This window comes from Heptranchias perlo, chromosome 7, assembly GCF_035084215.1.
Source record: "Heptranchias perlo isolate sHepPer1 chromosome 7, sHepPer1.hap1, whole genome shotgun sequence".
Classification (NCBI taxonomy): Eukaryota; Metazoa; Chordata; class Chondrichthyes; order Hexanchiformes; family Hexanchidae; genus Heptranchias; species Heptranchias perlo.
Genome location: NC_090331.1, coordinates 87,065,941 through 87,093,781, shown reverse-complemented (window position 1 = coordinate 87,093,781; position 27,841 = coordinate 87,065,941). Strand labels below are relative to the sequence as shown.

At 43.2% G+C, this 27,841-nt stretch overlaps 2 protein-coding genes across 7 annotated transcripts in view; one reads left to right on the top strand and one right to left on the bottom strand.

Moving 5' to 3' along the window:
• The window catches only part of usp40 (ubiquitin specific peptidase 40), a 116,509-nt gene extending 95,714 nt beyond the window's left edge, over window positions 1-20,795 (top strand). For all 4 annotated transcript variants that reach the window (XM_067988074.1, XM_067988073.1, XM_067988072.1 and 1 more), the window contains 9 exons: window positions 773-847; window positions 1,611-1,740; window positions 3,665-3,750; window positions 6,940-7,058; window positions 9,523-9,588; window positions 11,665-11,875; window positions 14,348-14,440; window positions 15,082-15,176; window positions 16,639-20,795. In XM_067988074.1, the coding sequence (XP_067844175.1) occupies window positions 773-847; window positions 1,611-1,740; window positions 3,665-3,750; window positions 6,940-7,058; window positions 9,523-9,588; window positions 11,665-11,875; window positions 14,348-14,440; window positions 15,082-15,176; window positions 16,639-16,759 (996 nt within the window). In that variant the 3' untranslated portion in view covers window positions 16,760-20,795. The remainder of the gene's footprint in view (window positions 1-772; window positions 848-1,610; window positions 1,741-3,664; window positions 3,751-6,939; window positions 7,059-9,522; window positions 9,589-11,664; window positions 11,876-14,347; window positions 14,441-15,081; window positions 15,177-16,638) is intronic.
• Window positions 20,796-25,790: 4,995 nt separating this feature from the next.
• Window positions 25,791-27,841, bottom strand: part of LOC137323937 (flagellum-associated coiled-coil domain-containing protein 1-like) — a 62,566-nt gene continuing 60,515 nt past the window's right edge. For all 3 annotated transcript variants that reach the window (XM_067988068.1, XM_067988070.1, XM_067988069.1), the window contains one exon: window positions 25,791-26,159. In XM_067988068.1, coding sequence (XP_067844169.1) covers window positions 25,931-26,159 — 229 coding nt within the window. In that variant the 3' untranslated portion in view covers window positions 25,791-25,930. The remainder of the gene's footprint in view (window positions 26,160-27,841) is intronic.

Genomic DNA, 27,841 nt, shown 5'->3' with positions numbered 1-27,841 from the left:
TCCATGACTCTGTATTTGCTTAAAAACTTTAACTCTTTAACATTTTCCAGTTCTGACGAAAGGTCTTTGACCTGAAACATTAACTCTGTTTCTTTCTCCATAGATGCTGCCTGACTTGCTGAGCTTTTCCAGCATAACCTTCTTCTATTCCTTTCTCCCTCATGTGTTTATCTAGCTTCCCCATAAAGCTGTTGAGGCTAGATTAATTTGAAAATTTCAAGACTGAGATTGATAGATTTTTGTTAGGTAAGTGTATTAAGGATTATACCCTTCTGTATCTTAACTCCAGGTAAATGGAGTTAAGATACAGATCAGCCATGATCTAATTGAATGGTGGAACTGGCTTGAGGGGCTTGTTCCTATGTGAAAGATAAAGGCAGTGCAAGCCACAGATTCCAAGTTTCTTTGCTGAATTGGTTGATTTCAGCTGGGATGGCAGTAGGGGTGCAAAATTTGTTCTCCGTGCTCATGATCTAAGGAGAGGAACCCTGAGTTCCATGATTACTATCCGGTAACTTCTGCTGGAAAGTGCTTAGGTGAGGAGGACAGGATCAACCTTGAGTATGATACCCCCTGCAGTGAAATAGCTTGAATTATTTTCTAGATTCACACATAATGAATGGTTGCTGAGTAAAATACCGGATGGCAACTGCCACCCATTGAACCCACTGCCAAGCAAGAGTCAATACTTTCAGGAGAAGGGGTTTAGAGAAAATTGCCAGGTAAAGGAGGGAAGCTGAAGTTTGTTCAGCACTGTTTTTGGTGTTTGCAGGAAGCCACATTGGCAGACATGAAGATAACCAATGGAGAGATGCTGGTCATCATGGAGGGACGACTTCCACCAAAGGTAAAACTCTCATCCTAGTTGTTAATCCCAGTTGGAAGAACACTCCACAAATTCTACTCCTTTAGCCTTTTTGTAGAAGAAAATGATAGTCAAATCTTAAATTTCCTCACATTTTTTAGATACAATGTCACTAAATAGTCTAATTGTTTCAATGATTTTTGAACCAACACATATGTCATTGCTGTTCGTGGGACCTTGCCGTGTTTTCCTACATTACAACAGTGACTATAATTCAAAATTACTTAACTACTTCATTGGCTTTAAAGCACTATGGGACGTCCTAAGGATGTGAAAAGCACTATATGTGAAAGTTCTTTCTTCTTTCCTTGCTTGTTGATCATCTTTTTGTCCTATTGCATTTCATTTCCATTACTGTCTTGTTTCCATTTCCTGTCCCTTTCTCCTTACCTAACTCACAGTGGCCCTCTCTAGGTGCTTTTACATTACAGTAGTCCCTTTGACTCCCAATGCACAAGTCCCACTCAGTTGATGGCACTACCAAAAATAAGCCTAACTTTTCTGTGTATATTGTGAAGAAGTGGAGATCTAGTTTTTCATGGTCTTCTGATCTGCTGCTAATCCTCGAAGCTCCCTGGGCAACCTAGTAAACGCATTGAGCCATTTCAGCATCATGCAAGCATGCTGATGCATGCTCAGTGCCTATAGGGAGAGTAGGCTGCTTTCCCTCCCAGAGCCAGATTAAACATTAAAGACTCTTTTGTGTCCTTTGAGCTTTTTCAGTTTCTTGGTGTATCTCTCACAGGGATTCCTGATGTTACCCGTCTGGCTCTACCAGCCTGCACTGAACTCGGAAAACAGAAGGCACTTTCAAGAGGAGCAGAAAAACATTGCAAATAGGCTCTGTGCTTTAAATATCTTGTCTACTGCTAGAGGTAGGTCAGCAAAGCTGAGGAAACTGTGGAGTTTAGTGATTGATACAAGTTAGGATGTAATGTAGTTCTGGAACATTCTTGCTATGACTAGAATTTCTAGAGCGCTTCAGAATAATTATGAACCTAAAGATGTAAACAGTATTGGATTGGGTCATTTCTTTGAATCTATAGTCACAAAAAAAATCACATCTTTTTGATCCCTGTTGGAGCTGCTTCAGCTGGGCGTGTGAAATGTTTTGGGATATGGATTTGTCCCATGACTATTGTTAATGCCCCTCAGTGATTAGCTAATGGAAAACTTTGTTGAAACTGACTAAGGTAATTACATCTCTTCACTTGATTATTTTCAGAAGCTGGCGAAACAGGCTCCGTGGGATGAATGGCCTACACCTGTTCCTTTATTCCCTTTCCTTGAAATGGAGTGTCCCAAAAAATTTGACGCTTCACTGTTGAGAACAGTTTTGATCTCACTGGTAGCTATGACAGGTGGCTTCACTTCTGTTGCTGAACAATGGCAACCACTTGAAAATATCCTGTGCGGCATGTCTGATGCATGACGAAACCATTCTTTCTGATTTACATTTATTTATTTCCCATTCCTTTTTCCTGAATTTCTTTGCATATGGCGGAGAAGGGGGAGGGCGTAACGTGCCAACTCCTAAGTTTCTGCCCTCAGCGATCTGCAACAAACTATTAGCTGGTTGGCAGTCTCAGTGGACAAGCTTTGCACTGGCCTCTCCCCAATGTAGGGGGCTGAGATTTACAAAGTGCTCTACCCTCTTTTAAGCCCTTTAATTAGTTATCAAAAACTCTCTCCCCATCCCCCACTCAACCAAATGGAACAGTCATCTATCTCTGGTAGCCATTCTCATCAGGGGCAAATGTTTGGTTTAATCTGACACTTGTATTATCTAGTTGCTAATCTGGTCCCAGCCAGGTGTTTTTTTTAAAAAAACGCACAGCTACAAAAGCAGTCTGAAGGGTATTTACCCTCTCACTTCCCACCCCCACCAAAGGCCTGGCTGTGATCAAGACCATGCCAACTGGGGAATTGCTGTATTACTCAATATCCTATTGATGTATGCTACAATGCTTTGGTAAATCATTGTGCCTTATATGACTTAATCTTTTATTTTTGGCTATTTAGTACCATGACCAGCTGTAGCAAGAGTTAGCTGCACAAAAGACAATTGCCACACAATTGTAGTCCTTATGGGTGCTGGGGGTTCAGAAAGGTTTGGAGAAAAACAAATTATGGTGGGTTAAATCAGATTTCCCATACCTAAATTCTCAAACCAGCCTGGTTCAGTAACTACTGTTTCTGGTACGTAGCAGCACAAATAAATAAACACATCTCCACGTGACAACACTGTACAGGTGCCAGTTTAATAGACAGGAGAAACACTGTATTGAGGCTTTGCCAACTGGACAATTTGGATCCATCCAGAATATTGAGCTGCAGCTGCAATGATTCTTTGATTCTTGCATAAACATTGGTTGTCTCAAGTACTGCACTGCCAGCTCTGGCGCTGCTCCAAGTCCTCAAGTTATGCAGGACTGACAGCCTTGCCCACGTGCCTCTGATCTTGCAGAGGATTGAGAAGGCCATCCTCATCCATTCCACTAAAGGTTAATTTATCATGTTTTCTGGGAGGTGAGAGAATCTAACCTTAGTTACAGTTTAAAGTTTAGTGGAATAATATCAAGGTGTTCAATAAAGTGTTGCACCGATCCCAGTTGAATTGCTTGGCTGTGCTCTGTGTTAATTCACAGTCTGGTTGATTCCTTGAGCCATGGTTGTGTGTATCTCCATCCATATGCTGCTGACCTGTTTGAGATTCTCCGGTATAATAGCACTTGGGACAGTGACCAGTATTTTTGCAGGTAATTCTGAAATATCCATGTGTCTCTTACATTGTTGCAGATTCCTCATGTATGGACACTGAGCTGGAGTACTTGGGCATTATTGAGATATCTGGGGAAGCTAGTCTTGAGGATTTAAAAACTCAGGTACGTTAACTCACTAATTTCTTTTCTTTTGAATTTCCTGTACGCTGTTCAGAAAGCTCTGTTCTCTGTTCAGCTTGTAGAGCTCTGGGTTCCTTTCAGCTGATGCTCCATTCATTCGGCAGAGATCCATGTATGTTTTTTAAAATTCATTCTTGGAATATGGGCGTCGCTAGCAAGGCCGCCATTTATTGCCCATCCCTTGTTGCTCTTGAACCACTGCAGTCCATGTGGTGAAAGTACTCCCACTGTGCTGTTAGGTAGGGAGTTTCAGGATTTTGACCCAGTGACGATGAAGGAACGATGACATATGTCCAAGTCAGGATGGTGTGTGACTTGGAGGTGATGATGTTCCCATGCACCAAGGAACAAGGTATTTCCATATACATGTAATTCCCAGACGATGTATTACTCTATGCTCAAGTACACCATCTCCCACACTGAAGAGCCGTGATCAGGGTTTCAGCCCTCCACATGCATCCCAACTATGATCATTTTGAGCTGACAATCAGCACTGACCTATGTCAAAGCAGTCCGCTTGATCAGAAGCCCATCCACCACCTTAAACATCCACTTCCTCCTCTAAAGGCGCACCTTGGCTGCAGTGTGTACCACCTGTAGGATGCACTGCAGCAACTCGCCACGGCTTCTTCGACAGCACCTCCCAAACCCGCCACCTCCACCACCTAAAAGGACAAAGGCTGCAGGTGCATGGGCACACCATCACCTCCAGGGCACACCATCACCTCCAAGTCACACACCATCCCGACTTGGACATATATCATCGTTCCTTCATCGTCACTGGGTCAAAATCCTGGAACTCCCTCCCTAACAGCACTGTGGGAGCACCTTCACCACATGGACTGCAGCGGTTCAAGAAGGCAGCCCATCACCACCTTCTCAAGGGCAACCAGGAATGGGCAATAAAAGCCGGCCTTGCCAGCAACACCCACATCCCGAGAATGAATAAAAATAAATTGTGGATCATAATAGCAGGTTTCCCCCTGCACCCTATTAACAGATCGTCCACCCGAGTTGAGATCCATCACCCTCCCACTCAGGAGGCAGCATCCCTGGAAACACTCTCAGCCATATGTGCATATCTTCCTGTCTACATATCTAAGAATGGCATCACCTATTACCGTACTTTACTGCTCTTCCACTGTCACCTTTTCCCTCTGGTCGTTACTGGAATTTTCTTGATGCTCGGAAATTTCATAGTGTTCTCCTCAACTCCCTGTTTCCCAGACATGGCATTGTCAAGAGCGCATATCTATCTGGTGAAGTGGTAGTTGAAGCTCCTCATCTTTCTTGTGACCACATTCTACACTGCTCCCCTCCATTATTTGTCACCCTGTACCTTTCAATCTTTCTCTGGTATGGTCATCCGTAACACTCGCTCCTCCCCTTGTATCTCATAATGTTGCCAATTACCTGAGAGTTGCAATGAGCTTGCACTTGTGGGGTATATAGAAATACTACATCATGAAGGTCATACATATTATAGTCTATTGAATGCACGAGATGTGTTGCCATTCTTTTGAGCTTTTATTCACTCTCACTGGTTATAAGGGTAACTAAACCATACTCAGCACACAACTTCCGGACAAACCAAATTTACTGCTAATTCTTCATGTTACTCCCTCACTCAGTTCCTGCACCACTGGCGTCTCTCAGCTTGACTCAAAAATTTAAAAGTATTTCAACATAGAAAAACTCCTCCCAGCCCTAACTCCCACAGCCCCATATCCTTTAATAGAGAAAATGACTTCACTGTCCAGCCAAAATTGCACTCTGCTGCAAATTTCATCGTGCATGTACACGGTGCCAGTAATTCTCAGCATTTGTCTTCTTTCTAAATGAACTGTGGTGCAGGCAGGGCTACCTCAACATTCACAGTGCCAATGAAAGCCCTCATTTAAAACCATAATCCTTATCGACTATAGCCTCTCGCTTTCTCTGTCGCTGGGAACCGGTACTGTTCTGGATTGTGGGTGCCAAAATCTCGATGAGGTTATAGTAAATGAAAATCTCACCGTTACGGAGAAAGAAGATGAAGGTTGCCTCTGAGATCAAAGCTTATATACATTCTTGAACCAAATTTTCAGAAGTCTATACTGCTGCACCTCATCCACGAAATTACAGAAGGTAATGGGTGCAGGCTTGCATGCGTGAAGCAGAATGAATGAGTGTATGTCATAGAATCGTTACAGCACAGGAGGTCATTCAGCCCATTGAGTCCATGCTGATTCTTAGTAAGAGCAATCCAGTTAGTCCCATTTCCCCGCTCTTAGCCCGTAGCCCTGCAATTTTTTTCCCTTCAGGTATTTATCCAATTCCTTTTTCAAAGCCACGATTGAATCTGCTTTCACCACCCTTTCAGGCAGTGCATTCTAGATCATAACTACTCACTGCGTAAAAAAGCTTTCCCTTATGTCGCCTTTGGTTCTTTTGCCAGTCACCTTAAATCTGTGTCCTCTAGTTCTCGACCCTCCCGCCAATGGCAACTGTTTCTCTTTATTTACTTTATCTAAACCCTTCATGATTTTGAACGCTTTTATCAAATCTCCTCTTAACCTTCTCTGCTCTAGGGAGAACAACCTCAGCTTCTCCAGTCTATCTATGTAACTGAAGTCCTTCATCCCTGGAACCATTCTATTAAATCTTTTCTGCACCCTCTCTAAGGCCTTCACGTCCTTCCTGAAGTGCGATGCCCAGAATTGGAGACAGTACTCCAGCTGTGGCCGTACCAGTGTTTTATAAAGGTTCAACATAACCTCCTTGCTTTTGTACTCTATACCTCTCTTTACAAAGCTCAGGATCCCTTATGCTTTTTTAACCACTTTCTCAACCTGTCCTGCCACCTTCAACGATTTGTGCACATATACCCCCGGGTCTCTCTGTTCCTGCACTCCCTTTAGAATTGTACCATTTCGTTTATTTTGCCTCTCCGCATTCTTCTGCCAAAATGTATCACCTCGCACTTCTCTGCATATGTATGTGTGGGAGATGCACACGTAGGTGGTGAATCACGATAGTGAGTGTTTGTGTGTATATGTGTGTATATATATATATATATATATACGTGTGCGTGCGTGTCTCTGTCTGAGAGAGAAATGGGTGAATTGTGGTGCAAGCTCTAAGTTATACAGTTATGGGAATTTTTTTTAGCTTACGGATTTCCTTTTGCAGGTTTTGACCTTGCCTGTGCTGCAGGGTCTCTCTCTTCCTTCGGTAGAGTTTCTCAGAGTCTGGCTGTTGGAGAATAAATGTCCTGTCAAGATCCTACGGAACCAGCAGCAGCAGCTCAGGTAAAATACCAGCTTGGGTAAAATACCAACTGGCGATCACTCGATTAAAAAGCAGCTCAGGTAAATACTAGCTGGTGATCACTCGGGTAAATACTAGCTGGTGATCACTCGGGTAGATAGCAGCTCGGGTAAAAACTAGCTGGTGATCGCTCGGGTAGACACCAGCTGGTGATCGCTCGGGTAGACACCAGCTGGTGATCGCTCGGGTAGACACCAGCTGGTGATCGCTCGGGTAGACACCAGCTCGGGTAGACACCAGCTCGGGTAGACACCAGCTCGGGTAGACACCAGCTCGGGTAGACACCAGCTCGGGTAGACACCAGCTCGGGTAGACACCAGCTCGGGTAGACACCAGCTCGGGTAGACACCAGCTCGGGTAGACACCAGCTGGTGATCGCTCGGGTAGACACCAGCTGGTGATCGCTCGGGTCGACACCAGCTGGTGATCGCTCGGGTAGACACCAGCTCGGGTAGACACCAGCTGGTGATCGCTCGGGTAGACACCAGCTCGGGTAGACACCAGCTGGTGATCGCTCGGGTAGACACCAGCTCGGGTAGACACCAGCTGGTGATCGCTCGGGTAGACACCAGCTCGGGTAGACACCAGCTGGTGATCGCTCGGGTAGACACCAGCTCGGGTAGACACCAGCTGGTGATCGCTCGGGTAGACACCAGCTCGGGTAGACACCAGCTGGTGATCGCTCGGGTAGACACCAGCTCGGGTAGACACCAGCTGGTGATCGCTCGGGTAGACACCAGCTCGGGTAGACACCAGCTGGTGATCGCTCGGGTAGACACCAGCTGGTGATCGCTCGGGTAGACACCAGCTGGTGATCGCTCGGGTAGACACCAGCTCGGGTAGACACCAGCTCGGGTAGACACCAGCTCGGGTAGACACCAGCTCGGGTAGACACCAGCTCGGGTAGACACCAGCTCGGGTAGACACCAGCTCGGGTAGACACCAGCTCGGGTAGACACCAGCTGGTGATCGCTCGGGTAGACACCAGCTCGGGTAGACACCAGCTGGTGATCGCTCGGGTAGACACCAGCTCGGGTAGACACCAGCTGGTGATCGCTCGGGTAGACACCAGCTCGGGTAGACACCAGCTGGTGATCGCTCGGGTAGACACCAGCTCGGGTAGACACCAGCTGGTGATCGCTCGGGTAGACACCAGCTCGGGTAGACACCAGCTGGTGATCGCTCGGGTAGACACCAGCTCGGGTAGACACCAGCTGGTGATCGCTCGGGTAGACACCAGCTCGGGTAGACACCAGCTGGTGATCGCTCGGGTAGACACCAGCTCGGGTAGACACCAGCTGGTGATCGCTCGGGGATTTCCAAGGTATATATCCAGCAACAATGAAGAAACTGCATATATGTCCAAGCCTGGATGGTTTGTGACTTTAGGAGGGGGAAGAACTTAGAGGTGTTCCCATGACGTTGTTGCTCGTCCTTCTTGGTGGTGGGGGTCACAGGCTGGGAGGTGCTGTCAATGTAAGCTTGGTGCGTTGGTACAGTGGATACTGCAGCCATATGGCGCCTGTGGCTTAGAGGGTGGATATTGAGCCCACGGCAGTGGTACCAATGAAGCAGACTGCTTCATTCTGGATGGTGTTGAGTTTCTTGATTGTTGTTGCAGCTGGATATATACAGGCAAATGATGAGTATTCCATCACACTCCTGACTTGAACTTTACAGATAGTGGAGAGGCACTGAAGGGTCAGGAATTGAGCCCTGCTCGTAGCCATAGTGTTGATATGGCTGGTCCAATTAAGCTTCTGGTCATTGGTGACCTCCAGGATATTGATGGTAGGGGACTAAGTGATGGTGATGCCATTGAAGATTAGGGGGAGGTGATTGGTCCTTTGCTTGTTGGAGTTGATCATTGCCTGTCACTGATGTGGTGTGACTGTTACCTGCTAGTTGTTAATCCATGCCTGGATAGTGTCCAGGTCCTGCTGCAATTAATCCAGAGCTTTCTTGCACAAAGTCCTACATGTCTTTCACCCTTGTTTTTGCCCACCTCTGCTGGCTCCCTGCCCCTCAACGCAATGACTTCAAGATCCCTGTCTGTTTCAGATAACTTCACAGTCTCACCTCAGCTTATCTGACAGATCTTCTGCAGGCACAATCCCAGCCTGTACCCTGTGCTGCAGCATTTGAGGCTGATCTTTCAGTCTTAACACTTCTGCTTTGGAACACTTCCAAAACCACCTTACGTTGCTTCTTAAATCCTATGTCTTTGTGTCCCCTCCCCCCCACACAACTCTCACCATGTCTTGTCTCCTGCTGTTATTCTAAACACCCTCACCCCCCCTCCCTCCCCCCAGCACCACCTCCTCCACCACCCACAAAATACCTTTCTGTGTAAGGAATGCAATCAAATCAAGAAGTTGTTGGTTTTTTTTAATTGAGAAGCCTACACGTCTACCATCCTGAGTGTTACTCTTCTTGCCTCTACAGCAAATTCAAGCTGGGGGGTCGTGCAGAGATTGGGATTCAACTGCTGCAGGCAGAGGAACATCTGGTGTAAGTATGCTCATTGCCATGTTTGTTTCCCAGTCGAGTGCATGAAGTGGATTTGTTTCACTGCTGATACAGCTAAAGTGTCATTGCAGAGGTGCATTAACTCCTCTGCCGTGTTTTGATATTGTGTACACATAGAAAACAGAGACCGATTTCACATTGCAAAGTATGTTTCTGTACTCAGGGCAAAAGACCAGCTGCTGCTTTTTGCTTTTTAATGGTTTAAAATTCACTTTATTAACTGGCTACTGAGTTCCCAGAAATAAATAGAGGATGGGTTAAAGCAGGAGTTACATTGAAAATACAGCGCAGGAACAGGCCATTCAGCCCAACTGGTCTAGATCGGTGTTTATGCTCCACACGAGCCTCCTCCTTCCCTACTTCATCTAACCCTACCTGAATACCCTTCTATTCCTTTCTCCCTCATCTGCTTATCTCGCTTTCCCTTAACTGCATCTATGCTATTTGCTTCAACAACTACTTGTGGTAGCAAGTTCCACATTCTCACCACTCTTTGGGTAAAGACATTTCTCCTGAATTCCCTATTGGATTTATTAGCAACTATCTTATATTTATGACCTCTAGTTTTGGACTCCCCCACAAGTGGAATCATTTTCTTTGTCTTCCTATCAAACCCTAAATCTTAAAGACCTCTATCAGGTCACCCCTCAGCCTTTTTTCTAGAGAAAAGAGCCACAGCCTGATCAGCCTTTCCTGATCAGTATAACCTCTCAGTTCTGGTATCATCCTTGTGAATTTTTTTCGCATCCTCTCCAGTGCCTCTATATCCTTTTTATAATATGGAGGTCAGAACTGTGCTCAGTACTCCAAGTGTGGTCTAACCGAGGTTCTATACAAGTTTAACATAACTACTTTGCTTTTCAATTCTGTCGTCTAGAAATTAACCCTAATGCTTGATTTTGGCTTTTTTATGGCCTTATTAACCTATGTTGCTACTTTGTGATTTGTGTATCTGTACCCCTGGATCCTTTTGCTCCTCTATCCCATTTATCCAAGCAGTATGTGGCTTCTTTATTCATCCTACCAAAATGCACCACCTCACACTTATCTGTATAGGAATTCATTTGCCAATTACATGCCCATTTTGCAAGTTTATTAATGTCCTCTTGCATTTTGACACATTCTTCCTTTGTATTAACTACACCCCCCCAATTTGGTGAGTTCTGCAAATTTTGAAATTTTGTTTCTGATTTCTGAATCCAAGCTTTTTGTTTTTATGGGCTGCTTAGGTGTATATGAAGCCTCACAGGCCATGTATAAAGTTTAATCAATGTCCCCATTAATTTACATATATTGCAACCTACAGATAATAACTAATCCTGATCATCTGATTTAGGATTTATCCAGCAATGAGCCAGCAGAACTATGAAAGAGTTCCTTCCAAATCTCTAGGTCTACAAAATTCAAACAATTCAACAGTGAGTAAGAAATAGGGGTAAATATGATTTGAATTGCCTGGGCTCCTTGGGTCGGATTGCCAGAGGGTTGGTTGCTTGCGGCCCACAGGCTGTAGTTTGGACACCCCAGGGTTAACATACACAGTCACTTCTGTCGGTTCTTGCAGCTGCAACTAGTAGAACAAAGGGGAAAGTTTGGAGGAGGGGAAGGCCACGATCTTTAGCTATACTCCCCTTGGTACTTTTACATCATGCCTTACCTATGTTTTTACCAATATTTTCTACTCTCCTATCCAAGTTTGAACTGCTGAAAATTGTTCTTGGAAATGTGAATCAAATCCTAGTTTCAGAATTCTAGATCCATTAATGACAGTCAGTAAATCATCCTGACTTGGACATATATCGCCATTCCTTCATCGTCACTGGATCAAATCCTGGAACTCCCTACCTAACACCACTGTGGGAGCACCTTCATCGTTCGGACTGCAGCGGTTCAAAAAGAAGGCTCAGCACCACCTTCTCAGGGCAACTAAGAATGGGCAATAAATGCCGGCCTTGGTAGCGATGCCCATTTCCCAAGAATGCATATCTGGCATTTGCAGTAACAGTGGACGATCCGATAACTTTTTGTAAATGTACTTGTTAATTGTCTTTTGTTCAGCTCCACTGAGTTGTTGCTGAGGCTGCAGATGGCAGTGCCTGATGAAAGGTCCTACTATCCAGCAGAGGAGTTTATTTGGGACACGTCCAAGGAATACACAGCTCGGGCCCTTAGACAGAGAATCTCACAGCATTACTTGCTGCCACCGGATCAGATCGAAATTGCCAAATACTTTCCCGAGCAGTTTGAATGGATGCCTATGGCCAGTTGGGTAAGGAGTAGTACTCTTACTAAAGCTTTTGTTGGTTCTTCTGAATGTAGAGCACAAACTCGGTACAATAAAATAATTTACTTTCACCTGGAACTGTATAACCCGTGTATACCTGTGAAATGTATAATAGTGGGTAACGTTCCACTTGTGTCTTGAGTTATAAATTGAGTATAAATGGGGTCTCCAACACCCTCCACTAACCTCTGGCATGCTCCAAGGCTTCATCCTAAGCCCATTCATATTCCCTTGGCAAATTGTTCCTCAACATGAGGTTAATATCTAGATGTACACCAACAGTATCTAACTGTCTCTCTGCCTCCATCCTTGAGCGTGATATTAGACAGGCAGTTTGAATATCAAGTCCTGCATCGATCAGAGCAGCTCAATATTGAAGGGGGCCTGTTTGGCTCCTTCCAGAAACTTTGCCTCAGAAGTCAATTCTGTCTCCTTCCCTGGCAGCTCTGCTCATACTGAATCAGCAGGTGTGTCAACCTCAATGTCCTGTTAAACCCTGACCCGAGCTTCAAACCCCACATCTAATTCATGACCATAAAAGAAGCATCATGGAAGGTAGCCCATCTACACTCCTACCTCAACCCCCACTGATGCTGAAACCCTCATACCTTTAATAATTTCAAGGCTCTATTTCTCCAACCCTCCTTACTAGACTTCCCAGCTCCGCTCTACGCAAACTCCAACTCATCCTGAACTCCAGGGCTGTACCTTGCCCGCATACCTATTACCCGTGTCCTCACCAACTTCACCTGGTTCCATGTTTCCAGTGCATACACCCTGTGCTGTTCCAACTCTGACCTGTGTATATTTTGGATCTCCCCTCCCTAATGTACCATCAGTGTCAGAGGCCAACCATCGAGCCCTTGCAGTCTACCTTTTTACCTCACCCCACTTTCAAAAGCCACGAAACATACCTTTGACATTGCCCCTCTTTCTTCCCTATATCCTGCTCGGTAAACATCATTCCCGTCTCTGTAAAGCGGGACGTTTAGTTGTGTAAAAGGTGCTGTACAAATATAAGGTTCTGTTAAGTAGGATGTATTCTCATTGTAGTTGGGAAGGCAGTACGTGAGTAATCAAGCTGTGTTTGACTGGGGCGCAGAAGTTAGTTTCTCTGTCAGCTGGGTACAACAACCCCTATAAGTATCAAACAGCAGCATTATGATACAAGTGATGTGGTCGGTGAGAGGTATGAACAGGCTGCTACTGAAGGCAGTTGGGCTCGTTGACTGTTTTTGATAATCTCATAACTGCAGTTGTCCCATTACTGTGGGATTTACAAATCCAGTGATATGCAACAAATATCCTTCACCTAACTCTTTTTAGGAAAACCAATCTCTGGCATAGTTAATTATGGGTCTTCCCATCCCTCACCATGGAAATTGAGCATAGGTAGCTCAACCTGAAGGATGAGAATTGGAATGCTCTCCTCCATTTCACGGTACAGTTAAGTTGGAGTCCATTATAACTTTTATTCAGTCCTCGTTTTTGCTATAGTTATGCCGTTAACTTGATTCTCTGTTACTTTACAGCTTTATAAAATCAGTGCCTGGCTTCAGAGAGTAATTGAGAACTCTCTAATGTCATTGGCATGAAGCGGCTGACAGTTGATTGGTGCCCTGTGATAGACAAAGTACCTCTTGGGGGTATCTTATTTGAGAAGGAATATATAGCATCAAGGGCTGCATTTTTAAATACTGTGAACAAATTTTGTTTTTTACTGATTTATTGAAAGCCTTTGGTGTTAAAGAAAATAAGGAAAGACTTGCATTTATATAGCACCTTTCACAACCTCAGGACATCCCAAAGTGCTTTACAGCCAATGAAGTACTTTTGAAGTGTAGTCACTGTTGCCATGTAGGAAATGCAGCAGCCAATTTCCGCACAGCAAGGTCTCACAAACAGCAATGTGACAATGAGCAGATAATCCGTTGGTTGAGGGATAAATACCTCTTCAAATAATGCCGTGAGATCTTTTACCTCCATCTGAGAGGACAGAAAGGGCCTTGGTTTATCTCATCCGAAAACTGCACCTCCAACAGTGTAGCACTCCCTCAGTACTTATTAACCTTTTAGTAGCAATCGTGTATGACTATATAATTTGTTTCTTTGAGATGCTGTTAGCTGCTCAATAGCCCCACTCAGTTCAGTATTAAACATTTCTTTGAGTTTTACTTAGTTACAGAAGAAGGTTATAACAACTGATTGTATATATTTCAGTTATGCCCAGTAACTATATAAATCTTGTAAATCTCCCATGCAAATGGAATAGTTATCATGGGGGTGTACAGGATATGAAGACGAATGTTTGCTGGCTACGAATATGCCACACAAGCCTCACTATTTTTAAATACAACAGAATTCGTCACCATAAACCTCACTGGTTGTTACACCAGAGCTTGTGCATCTCATGCCTTAACCTCTCTTACAGTCTAATTCTCACCTTTTTTTCTTTAGAGCCAAGTTTCAAAGAAGAAGAAGAAAAAGAAACTGCAGAGCCTGCAGGAAGCACCGTATTATCTGAAAGACGGCGATATCATTGGTGTTAAGGTGAGCCTGACATTAACCGACCTTTGTCTAAACATCAGTACCCTTCTTTACATAGAATTTCATAGAATGTTACAGCGCAGAAATAGGCCATTCCGCCCCAGTAGGTCTATGCTGGTGTTTATGCTCCACACGAGAAAAGAGCCCCAACCTATTCAGTCTTTCCTGATAGTTGACCCTCTCAGTTTTGGCGTCATCCTTGTAAATCTTGTTTGCATTGTCTCCAGTGCGTCTATATCCTTTTTGTAATATGGAGACCAGAACTCTGCACAGTACTCTTAAGTGTAGTCTAACCGGGGTTCAGTATAAGTTTAACATAACTTCTCTGCTTTTGAATTCTATTCCTCTAGAACTTCTCACTCTTGAGAAGTTTTCTGAGCCCACCTTGTCTGTGACTCATCTTCAAAAAAAAATGCTGTGTGTGCATCAATACACCACTTTTAAAAAATGTTATTTGCACAATGCCAAACGTTGTGGTGCATAAACCCACTTGGGTGGGTTGGGGGGAAATCCCAAATGTCACTCCGAGCCTAAAAGGGGAATGGCCCACATGTCCAAGGATAAAATGAGAATCGATTAAATCGTATTGCAGGAGCTCGCCTGCTACATTTCAACGGATAATTTTAAACATTTTATTCATACAGAATCTATTGATCGACAAGAATAAAGACTTCAGCACTATGACCGATGACATTGGGAAGGAGAAGCTCAGACTGGAAGGCAATAATAAAGATAAACGGTAACTTATTTGCTAAGAATTCTGCCCATGGATTAGCCCTTTCCCACTATAATTATCACAAGACCCTATCTGGTCTTAGAAATCATTTGTAACAAATTTAATTCTTTCGAGGTTCAAACTGAATCTTCTCAAATTCATGCCTTGGGTTTTATGTCATATTGATTGCTCAAGCAGGTTCTACAATGGGATTGTAATAAATGATCTTCCTGACTTTGAAAGGAATGCTGCTGTTGCTTTTGCTGGAAGAAGGCAGTGTGCTGGGGATCCAGTTTAACTGTTCCCTTAAAGATCTGAAATACCCAATAAGGCCACCTCTAAGCCAGTATAAACATCCCTAACACCCTTAGTCTTTCCTCATAGCTCAAGTGCCCAAATCCATTTATCAACAGTTGCCCTTCATGTACTCTCAAGGTCAGGGTATTTCCCAATAGCAAGGTGCCTGGAGCCATCCGCTGTAATATTTTGTATCAAAACTGCCCTGTATAAACATGCAGTTGGGGTGTAAACTCTAACACAGCAGTTTTCAACTAGATTAAGTCTCTCATAGAAAACAACAGGAGCATGAGACAGATTATCAAATTCTGCAGAGCTCTGGATATGGAGGTGATGTGGGGATGGGATGCAATTCTCCTGAAAGAAAGTGGCAAAATGTAGGATTCTGAATAGTGCAACTGTGAAGTCACAGTACCCATTATTCTCAGTGGAGAATGACGAAGAGTCAACAAATACACATCCTGGGTGCGTTAAATATTTACTGATGTGTAATCCTGCGAGATCAGAGGTCCTCTGGTCCCGAGCAGGTGCTTCACTTGAATAATTTCTAGATGAACCCATGGTTAATACAGATTGAAACCGCCACTTAACAATCTACTCAGTCATTTTGAGATTTTTTTCTCCCCTTGACAAAGCTGTAAGTACAATGCCGTGCAATATTGTTTTATCTGACTGGAACTGTTGAGTTAAGAACACCAGACCAGCAATTGTGCTCCCCTCCACTGAGTACAGCATAGCACAACAGTTTAAATCCTGAACAAACCAGCTGCTTATTTACCTGGCCCATAGCTAAAGGAGGAAAAGGAGAGCAGCGGGAATGGATTGTACACAAATAGCAGATTTCTAAAAACCCTTCAATTTTTCTAATGTAACTCTTAATAGTGCAATATTAACACGTGTTTAATAGCAGATTAGTCTTTGTAACTGCGAGAGTCGAAATGGCCTGCAACACTTGAAGTGTTGAATCTTACATGACAGAAAAGGCTCCTTTAATTAAAGTTTTGTTTAAAAACAAAGTCTGTTCTCTTAACAACAACTTGCATTTATATAGCACTTTTAACGTAGTAAAACATCCCAAAGTGCTTCACAGGAATGTTATCGAATATTAAATGTTAAGGATTTTAAGCTTAAGTATAAAACTTAAACTTCTGAACATAGAGACCAACAAAGTGTTTTTTTTTCTTAACAGTCAGCAAGCTACTGCCCATCAGAGCGGAGATGCCCCAGAAAGTAGTGAAAGACAGACAGTTCGTGCTCGGGCCCGCAGACCCGAGGTGGCCTTGTCGATCAGTGTGGCAGACTTCAGGTAACGACTGTGGAATCTGGAAGAGGGCATCTGGAGGTGCTGATGAGCTCTTGCAATGACTGTCAGAAGTACAGAGCTGAGTAAGAGCGATATATGAACAGAGCGATTTACCCTCCACTAAGTACAAAGGAGAAAAGGCAGCCAGTTATAAAATGAGGTTTGAGGATGAATTGGCAAGAGCTGTCAGATTCTTCAATCCAACTTGATGGCGCCCTGCTGAGGTTCCCTTCTACCCTCTCGAACTGGGAGGTGAGACCCAACAGAGCGCATCATCAGAACTGAGAGAAGAACCTTCTGCAGAGGACTTTTGATTTTTTTTGTCAAAATCTGCCTAAATCAATATTTAAAAGGAAACCTGTTTTCTTTTTGTAACTATTCAAAGCTAATTTTTAAAAATACCTATGCAATTAATGGGAATCCACTCCCAAGAAATAAGTCAAAGCTTCTGAGACACCAGCAACCCGGCATTTGTTTACATTGTGGAGCGCCCAGCGTTGCAACTGTCCATGCTTTACATAGTGTTTGGTAATGTGCTTTCATGTGAAAATATTCCTCTTGCACTTGTTCAGATGTGATTGATGTACTGATCGAAATTTCAAGGGACCATAAAATCCAGTGTAGATCGCACACCTATGTGGAGGATATTATCATGTGCAAAACTGGCGATTGTGACTCAACTGACAGGAGATGGGTGTAAAAAATCTCAGTTGTAGTGGATTTTATGGTCTGTCTTTCAGTGAGAACCTGACTTGCTGGCAAGGACTGTGTCCCTCACATGTACACTTGTAACCTCAGAGGAGTTCCCATTTCAGAGAAAGTTTGGCTCTTTAATGTTGATACGCAAATGGTTTCATCTGAGATAGACTCAGAATACATACTGAATGGAAACAAAGAAAAATATTTATATATGGCCCAATGTTGCCAGTGGAGTATCATCTCCTACAGGGTCATTGTTTTCCTATTTTAACTGTCATAAGGACTAGAAGACTACTTTTTTTTTGGATCACTCATTTTGCAACCTGGGCTACCCAATGCCTTAAAAAGAAAACTAACCTCTTGTAAATAGGATGGACTAGCAGTAGGGCACCCAAAGGCTGTTTCTAAATGGCTAGTAGGATAGGCTAATTTCCTATTGCTAAGATAATATCATAAAGACGTTCCTCCTCTTTGAATTTCTGATCATTCTGCTGGTGTAAGTACGATCGAGTGCAAATCCTTACCAAGTCCAGACTTGTTCCTGACACTTAGTAGCACAGGAGTGAGGTGACAATTTTGTTGATCAGTTGTAAGCAATCCACATGCTTAAGGAATTGTTGCCCACTAATTCCATTTAACAGAATTTTACTGTCAGATTATATCAGCTATAACTAATGTTTGCAGAGGCTGTTTGCATAAATCAGAATTGTTTGGAAGAGAGAGTCCAGTTTCACTTTGCATTCATTAACCTCTTCCACAGATTCATTCACCTACAAAGAGGGTGAGATGTTTCGACCATTTGTCTCAGGTGAACAGGCACTATTTTTGTGACTTCTTTTAGACCTCACTAAAAACATGGGAGTGTTTGCTGCTGCTGGGCCCACATTGATTATGTGCAGATCTGCAGTTGGCTTTTCAGGGCAATTTATCTGTTATATAATTTATTTAGCAGGACAATAAGATATGAACAATAGAGAATAGAGGGGAACAATTAGGGAATCAATTGTCCAAAACGTGCCCATGAAGTTTGTAAACACTGTAGATCAGCCTTGAAATTTTGTTCCACTTATATAAAAAAATGTTAGAAAAAATGCATTCAAATTATATTTCTCATTCCAGCAGAACTTAGAAATACTGTTTAGGCTCCTGCTTTCAGTGGATCGGTGAATAACATCATTATAAAGTGTGATACTAGGTTCTTGCTGCAATTGTTGTTTCAGTTTTAAATCAAGTTTATCTACTTTTTTAAAAAAATGTAAAGCAGAATATGATGTAGTCGAGCTATCTATTTCTTCACTCTGTGAGGTGTGTTAATGTTTTTACATGTGTAGTGCCATGATATGGTAAAGCCCATGTTGCACGTGTACCCCGTTATTGCCCAATTCATAGATCATTTAAAAAAAACTATTAATAAAATCAAATTGAGCTGAAAAGCCTTCAGCAGATCTGCACACAACAGAGAGATGAGTAATTCAGCCATTCAGAGCCATGGACTTGTTAGTGTGCAAGGAAGCAGTTGGTTCGGTTATGGGGACGGAAGGAGCCGATTTGAAAGCTAGTTTCATGGAGACCTTTAGGAAGCATTTGCTGTGTTTTTGGAACAGCCTGTTCCCAGCAGCATACAGAGTTTTTTTTTAAAAAGGTGATTGCAGAATCACCCAGTGTCAGCTTATTTTATACAAGTTAGTGTGATTAAAGCATGGAAACTGATGACAAGATGTCTTTAAGCTGGATGACCATTAACTTTATATTTCTTTCAGTAACACAGACCAAAGATTTGCAGAATCCTTAAAGACCTTTAAAAACCGTCTGTTTAGAGATTTTTCTTTCATCAGTAACTGGTATGGCCCAAGTTTGTTGTAGTTCTTTTAGAATTATTTTAATCCAATGGGGCTATATATCCCCGTTAACATATTTGTCCAAAAGTAGTGCTTTGTGCTCTACTTATTTTGTGCCAGTAGATGCCAAGCAAAAACCAGGATATCAGTGAGTGTTGTAAAATGCCATTTTCTCACTGATCCATTGGTCTTTGGGTGTGAAGGAGTCTGAGTTGAATGCAGATTCCTCTTCCAGTTGGCATGCCACCATGCCTCACGAGTCCCCAGCTGCGTTCCTGAATAATCACTGTCTATCTCCCTTTCCACATTTCAGGTCTCAGCTTCTGCCCCTCCTCCCAACAGTGACAGTGGGTTGGATTTACCCATGGACTTCTCCATCAGTGTCCACTTTGTAAATTGGAAACGATTCACGTCGGCTTCAAATTAGACACGGTGCTCTGCCAGCAGGCACTCTGGCCACGTTTTCAGTCAATGGAGCATCCCACGTGGTGGCATAAAAAAGACTGGGAAATGTAACCCCATTCAGACACTGACGGGGGCCCCATAAGTATTGAGTGGCACTGGGACAACTGTAGCCCAAACTTTCTTACATTTACTACCTCTGCTGGAGGGAGGGTAGAGGCAGAGGAGGATAGGAGAGGGCAGGAGGTGATTGGTCTAGCTTTAAAAAGTTAAATGAAGGCAGAACCAAAACTATATTATATTATTAAATTATACAGTAAGGAACAAGACCATAGCTGGTACTCTATTACTTCAGGAGCTGATCAATACTTGTGAATGGTTTCAATCAACCCAATCTTTATCCATAGCCTTGTAATACAGCTTGAAGTTTTCATTGCTGTTTTGGCCGCCTTCGACTGTGCATCGCCACAAGGGATGAGCGCCAGGAATTTCCTGGCGGCTTCACCTGCTCCGTTTCCGGAATTTCCACTGAGCATTCGCCAATGTTACGGCAACGGAATGGGAGATGCCCAGAGGGAATTCCCTGCAAGATTCTCATCAGAATAGAACATTATGCAGTTTATCTCTGCTATAAACTATTTAGACCCCAGTAATTAGATTTAGTGACAGCGAGGGAAGAGAGATGGTTTTGTAATATGGTGTAAGCTTTGGAGAAAGAAAAGTAAATCATGTATTAGAATGGAAGAATTGAGATTTTGGTTTGAAGGAATTGCGCATTTCAAGTTCCCTCCAGGGTGTGGCCTAAAAAAAGGAGATACAAGCACTCGCAGGACTAGCAAGATGCAAGCCTGATGCTTAGAAGGACTTCAGCATCTATTGAAAGAAAACTTTGTACAAACTAACACAGAATAACCCCCTCCAATGTGAGCAACCAGTTGTTTATTAAGTAATTATTCTAATATGATTTCTGGGGAAGAGGGAGAGCCTCCTTTATGAATTTTCCTAAGATGTTGGAATTGGTTTATTTTTATCTAGGACAGGCACAAGTGCAATACGTTCTTATGTAAAGCTCTATAAATTGATTAAAGAATTTATACAAAAACATTCTTCTATTGTGATTGTGCTATTCATATGAGTTTTGGATAGTTTAGCTTTTAATGACTGACTGTATGGTACTGATCCAGGTAGACCTTGTCTGAATTGATGGGACAAGGTTCATACAATATGCAGCTAAATGTACCAGTGAACTATTGGAAGAGTGTAGACAAGACTGCATTCTTCAGGGGAGAACTTCAAGCTTCAACTTAAACACACACAGAAGTGGGACCTCATTACAGTCACCCTGCAAAACTTTGGTGAGCCATTTGGGTCTGTTGAAAGTGGTTTATGGTTTTATCTGATGATTGTACCTCAAACTATACATAGCTGAGAACACCATAATATTGAAGCTTACTGGATGTTGGATGTGCTGTCTGAATGTGCATAACATATGGCTGGGTAGAAGTGTCATTGTGCCAAAGCAAAGCTAAAGCAGTTAGGGCAAGAAAACTAATTAGGCTGCCCTAAAGGCAACAGCAGGTTTGTCCAGTGAGTAGCTGACCACAGAGAGCAGAACCATCCCACAGTCAAACCCCACATCTGTGCCGAGTTAGCTGACCTCAGCTGGAGTGACATTAGAGGTGCAACATCCCAGGTCCGTTTGTGCAAAATCAAACTGCACTCATGCCTGATCATTATCCAGTGACTCCTACAGGAAGCACATTTAGTGAACGTAAAAGATCCCATGGAACTATTTCGAAGAAGGGTAGGGGAGTTCTCCTCGGTGTTCTGGACAATATTAATCCCTCAACCAGATTTTCTGGTTATTTTCATGTTGCTGTTTGTGGGACCTTGCTGTGCGAAAATTGGCTGCCGCGTTTCCTACAACAGATACTACACTTCAAAAAAAGTACTTCAGCGGCTGTAAACATAGAAAATTGTAGCAGGAGTAGGCCATTTGGCCCTTCGAGCCTGCTCCACCATTCAATATGATCATGGCTGATCCTCTATCTCAATACCATATTCCCGCTCTCTCCCCATACCCCTTGATGCCTTCTGTGTCTAGAAATCTATCTAGCTCCTTCTTAAATATATTCAGTGCCTTGGCCTCCACAGCCTTCCACAGGTTCACTACCTGAAGAAATCACCCAGTGAAGAAATTTCTCCTCATCTCAGTCCTAAATGTCCTACCCCATATCCTGAGACTGTGACCCCTTGTTCTGGAACCCCCAGCCAGGGGAAACATCCTCCCTGCATCCAGTCTGTCTAGCCCTGTTAGAATTTTATATGTTTCAATGAGATCCCCTCTCAATCTTCTAAATTCTAGTGAATACAGGCCTACTCGACTCAATCTCTCCTCATACGACAGTCCTGCCATCCCAGGAATCAGTCTAGTGAACCTTCTATGGCAAGTATATCCTTTCATAAGTAAAGAGACCAAAACTGCACACAATACTCCAGGTGTGGTCTCACCAAGGCCCTGTATAACTCCAGTAAGACATCCTTGCTCCTGTACTCAAATCCTCTTGCAATGAAAGCCAACATACCATTTGTCTTCCTAACTGTTTGCTGCACCTGCATGTTTGCTTTCAGTGACTGGTGTACAAGGACACCCAGGTCCGTTTGTAACATCAACATTTCCCAATCTATCACCATTTAAATAATACTCTGCCTTTCTGTTTTTCCTTCCGAAGTGGATAACTTCACATTTATCCACGTTATACTGCATCTGCCCACTCACTATATTGTATTTGCCCACTCGCTCAACTTGTCTAAATCGCCTTGAAGTCTCTGCATCCTCCTCACAACTCACAATCCCACCTAGTTTTGTGTCATCAGCAAACTTGGAAATATTACATTTGGTTTCCTCATCCAAATCATTGATATGTATTGTGAATAGCTGGGGCCCAAGCACTGATCCCTGCGGTACCTCACTAGTCACCGCCTGCCACCTTGAAAAAGACCCATTTATTCCTACTCACTGTTTCCTGTCTGTTAACCAATTTTCAATCCATGCCAGTATATTACCACCAATCCCATGTGCTTTAATTTTGCACACTAACCTCTTATGTGGGACTTTGTCAAAGGCCTTCTGGAAATCCAAATACACCACATCCACTGGTTCTCCCTTAACTATTCTACCAGTTACATCCTCAAAAAACTCCAGTAGGTTTGACAAACACGATTTCCCTTTCATAAATCCATGTTGACTTTGTCCAGTCTTAATGGTAAAAAGTTAAAAACAGTGCATGTCCAAAGGGACTTAGGGGTTCAGGCACATAGATCATTGAAGTGTCATGAACAGGTGCAGAAAATAATTAATAAGGCTAATGGAATGCTGGCCTTTATATCTAGAGTACAAGGGGGCAGAAGTTATGCTGCAGCTATACAAAACCCTGGTTAGACCGCACCTGGAGGACTGTGAGCAGTTCTGGGCACCGCACCTTCGGAAGGACATATTGGCTTTGGAGGGAACGCAGCGTAGGTTTACTAGAATGATACCCGGACTTCAAGGATTAAGTTACGAGGAGAGATTACACAAATTGGGGTTGTATTCTCTGGAATTTCAAAGGTTAAGGGGTGATCTGATCGAAGTTTATAAGATATTAAGGGGAACGGATAGGGTGGATAGAGAGAAACTATTTCCGCTGGTTGGGGATTCTAGGAGTAGGGGGCACAGTCTAAAAATTAGAGCCAGACCTTTCAGGAGCGAGATTAGAAAACATTTCTACACACAAAGGGTGGTAGAAGTTTGGAACTCTCTTCCGCAAACGGCAATTGATACTAGCTCAATTGCTAAATTTAAATCTGAGATAGACAGCTTTTTGGCAATCAAAGGTATTAAGGGATATGGGCCAAAGGCAGGTATATGGAGTTAGATCACAGATCAGCCATGATCTTATCAAATGGCGGAGCAGGCACGAGGGGCTGAATGGCCTACTCCTGTTCCTATGTTCCTAATTCCGTTGATATTTTCTAAGTGTCCTGTTATCATATCCTTTATAATAGACTCTAGCATTTTCCCTACTACTGATGTTAGGCTAACCTGTCTGTAGTTCCCTGTTTTTTCTCTCCCTCCTTTTTTAAATAGTGGGGTTACATTTGCTACCCTCCAATCTGCAGGAACTGTTCCATGATCTATAGAATTTTGGAAGATGACAACCAATGCATCCACTATTTCCATAGCTACCTCTTTTAGTACTCTGGGATGCAGATTATCAGGCCCTGGGGATTTATTGGCTTTCAGTCCCATTAATTTCTCCAGCACAATTTTTTTTTTTACTAATACTAATTTCCTTTAATTCTTCCTTCTCACTAGTCCCTTGGTTCCCTAGCATTTCTGGGAAGTTATTTGTGTCCTCTTCCGTGAAGACAGAACCAAAGTATTTGCTTAATTGCTCTGCGATTTCCTTGTTCCCCATTATAAATTCTCCCGTTTCTGACTGTAAGGGACCTACATTTGTCTTCACTAATCTTTTTCTTTTTACATATTTGTAGAAGCTTTTACAGTCCACTTTTATGTTCCTTGCAAATTTACTCTCACTCTATTTTTCCCCTCTTAATCAATCTCTTGGTCCTTTTTTGCTGAATTCTAAACTGCTCCCAATCCTCAAGCTTGCTACTTTTTCTGGCAACTTTATTTGTCTCCTCTTTGGATCTAGTACTATCCTTAATTTCTTTTGTTAGCCATGGTGTTTATGCACCAGAAAGGAATGTATAATTGTTGCAATTCATGCATTCGTTCCTTAAATGTTAGCCATTGCCTATCCACCGTCATGCCTTTTAATGAAGCTCCCCAATCTATCATAGACAACTCACTCCTCATACCTTCGTAATTTCTTGTGTATAGATTTAGGACCCTAGTTTCGGATTGGACTACTTCACTTTCCATCTTAATGAAGAATTCGGTCGTCTTATGGTCACTCCTTCCCAAAGGACCCCGCACAACAAGATTATTAATTAACCCCTTCTCATTGCACAGTACCCAATCGAGGATAGCCTGTTCCCTAGTTGGCTCCTCAACTTACTGGTCTAATAAACCATCTCGTACACACGCGAGGAATTTATCCTCCACAGTATTATTGCTAATTTGGTTTGGTCAATCTATATATAGATTAAAGTCACCCACGATTACTGTAAAGCGCTTTGGGACGTCGTGAAATGGAAGTTATTTTCTTTCACGTGTGAATGTTGGTTCAAGACAGGATGAGATTCAGCTCTGATTGTCAACTTTTTTTTGTTGCAATCAAGCCTGGATTTTCCCTTTCCCGATATTCAGTAGGTAAATATACCGTAGTATGTTGTACTGAGTCATATCGATGATGGACCCAGATTTGATCCCTTCTCCATGCAGAGATGGACAATCTCTGTTGCAGCAGTGTTAAGGGGCCAGGTCCACAATTATAAGAACATAACATAAGAAATAGGAGCAGGAGTAGGCCATACGGCCCCTCGAGCCTGCTCCGCCATTCAATCAGATCATGGCTGATCTTCGACCTCAACTCTACTTTCCCACCCGATCCGCATATCCCTTTACTCCCCGGGAGTCCAAAAATCTAATAAGAAATAGGAGCAGGATGGCCTCCTGGTCTGCCAGCTGCCCTAGCCATGGGGAAATCTGCCAGAGTTATAGAATCATACAGCACCGAAGGAGGCCCATTGTGTCTGCCGGCTCTTTAAAAGAGCTATCCAATTTGATCCTTTCCCCATAGCCCTACAAATTTTTCCTGTTCAAGTATATATCCAATGCCCTTTTGAAAGTTACTATTGAATCTGCTTCCGACACCTTTTCAGGTAGTACATCTGTATCAATTGGGAGATCTTGCTCCCAATTGTTATACAGAAACCCCAGCTGAAAGTGTATATGGGTGGACATCAGGCAAGGAGAGGATCATACTTGACTTTGAAGTTCCCTATTGTCAGAATAGCAGACCCTGTCGACATTTGCATCTGAAGAATGGGCACGTGGGTTAGGTGCAGGAGACTGGGGCCAGATGTTTTTCAGACAGGCATGTTACAAGTAACTAGCTCCAAAGTTGGAATTTATTCAGTTGACCAAACAAAATGGACCACTGCCAATCGCAACATTTGAACCAAAATAATATTTTAAGTGTCGAGGAGAATCCTTGCTGATTTCTGCTTCACAGTATGGTGTTGTACTTGACCCCAGCTCCTCAGTGCAGGATACACACAGACAAGTTCTAGTCTTCTGGTTTGTTGACCTCTGTTTGAGAAGCTGGAGGAGATGCTGAGTGCAGTGTGTCAGCCATGGATCGATTGGTGGTTTCAACGACTGTTAGGGGTGGCATGGACCCTTCTTCCAGGGTAACCTGGAGACTCTCTTTCATTTCGATCTGTTGTAGTCTCTCCTGCTCCTCTATTGCTGCCTTAAGGGCACATAGCTCTTCAGCTTTTAAAGCAAACAGTTGCCTGGAGAAAGAGGGCAAAAAGAAATCATGGTTATTTATTTTTGTCTTAATTACAACAGAACTTCCTATGTGCACTTTCTACAAAAATTAAGTACCCAGACACGTCCAGCAGACAGATACACTAGTAATCCATTTTGACATGCTCCCACCAACCCATGTCTTATTGTATCAGTGTGGGGGATTTTCTGACACGTACAAGAGTTCTTACAGTTTTGTATCTTATCAATATCCCTAACCTGACTTCAAGGGCTTTTCCTTGATAAGTTCCACAAGTTGGACACATTACTGGCTCTAGAATCAAAATAAAATTATATTTTACCTATTGGGTATTTCTATTTGCAAGAGAGTGGAAAGTTTTGCTGTGCTTTACAGTCAGGATTGGAAAGTTTACACCAAGAACTAAATAAATTGTCAATCCATGTGCACTGGGTGTAGAGCTGCAGTGTAAGAGTGAATACAACAAATGATGGGTACTTATCCCTATATCTGTGTTTTTCTGTAATTTGTCTTTAATATAGTCCATTATTAATATAAACATCCCCTGGTGTAGAAAAAGAAAAGAAAGACTTGCTTTTATATAACGCCTTTCACTAACTTAGGATGTCCCAAAGCGTTTTGCAGCCAATGAAGTACTTTATGTGTGGTCACTGTTGTAGGAAACGCAGCAGCCAATTTGGGCACTGCAAGGTCCCACAAACAGCAATCAGATAATCTATTTTAGTGATGTTGGTTGAGAGATAAATATTGGCCAGAATTCCCCAGCTCCTCTTCAAAATAATGCAATGGGATCTTTTACCTGAGAGGGCAAACAGGGCCTCATCCAAAAGACGGCACCTCTGACAGTGCAGCGCTTCCTCAGTACTGCTCTGGAGTGTCAGCCTAGATTTTGTGCTCTAGTTGGACCTAACGCCAAGACCTTCTGACTCAGAGGCGAAAGGGCTACCAACTGAGCCACAGCTACCACAAGCTGTCATAGTGGAGTTAGTCCTAGCCTGAGCCACATGCTGAGGATGCTTGGATCTTCCTTTCATTGACTGCAGATACACTGACCCTGAAATTGGTCGGCCGTTCCCGAGGCCTCCCACAGTACATTCGGCAGCAGTCTTCCAGGATGGCTGCGAACGCAACCAACACCCTGATCCGCAGGGATCCTGAGCCTTAGAACAACGTTTCTGGGATGGCCTTGTGAGAGCAGGAATGCAAGAGGGATTGGGAGCTCTCAGTTAGAACCCTGGACCAGCATCATCTTGGCAAGATGTACCTGGCCAAAAACCAGAAGTGGGGTCCAGATTGGGATCAGTGCCAGGGCCAGCCAGACTGATACTGCTGTGTAGGATTGCCAACTCTGGTTGGACGTATTACTAGAGGTTTCAACCCGCCTCCAACTGCCCTGCCCAGTTAAACAACCTTTTTTTTTAGTCCTTCCCCAATATTTTTATAACTAGTAAACAAAAATGAACAATACACTTTTTTTTAAAAAACAGTCCAATGATTTTTCTCTTGGGTTGCTTGCAGATAATTCCTGGAGATTAATCTTTGCCCTGGATACTCCAGGAATTAATCGGTGAAGGTTGGCAACCCTATTGCTGGGGCTGACTCAGCCCAACTCCCCCCCGCCACCCCCCCCCCCCCCCCCCCCCCAAGTCCGGCGAGTCTCCCAACAACGTTTCTGGGGTTGAAGGG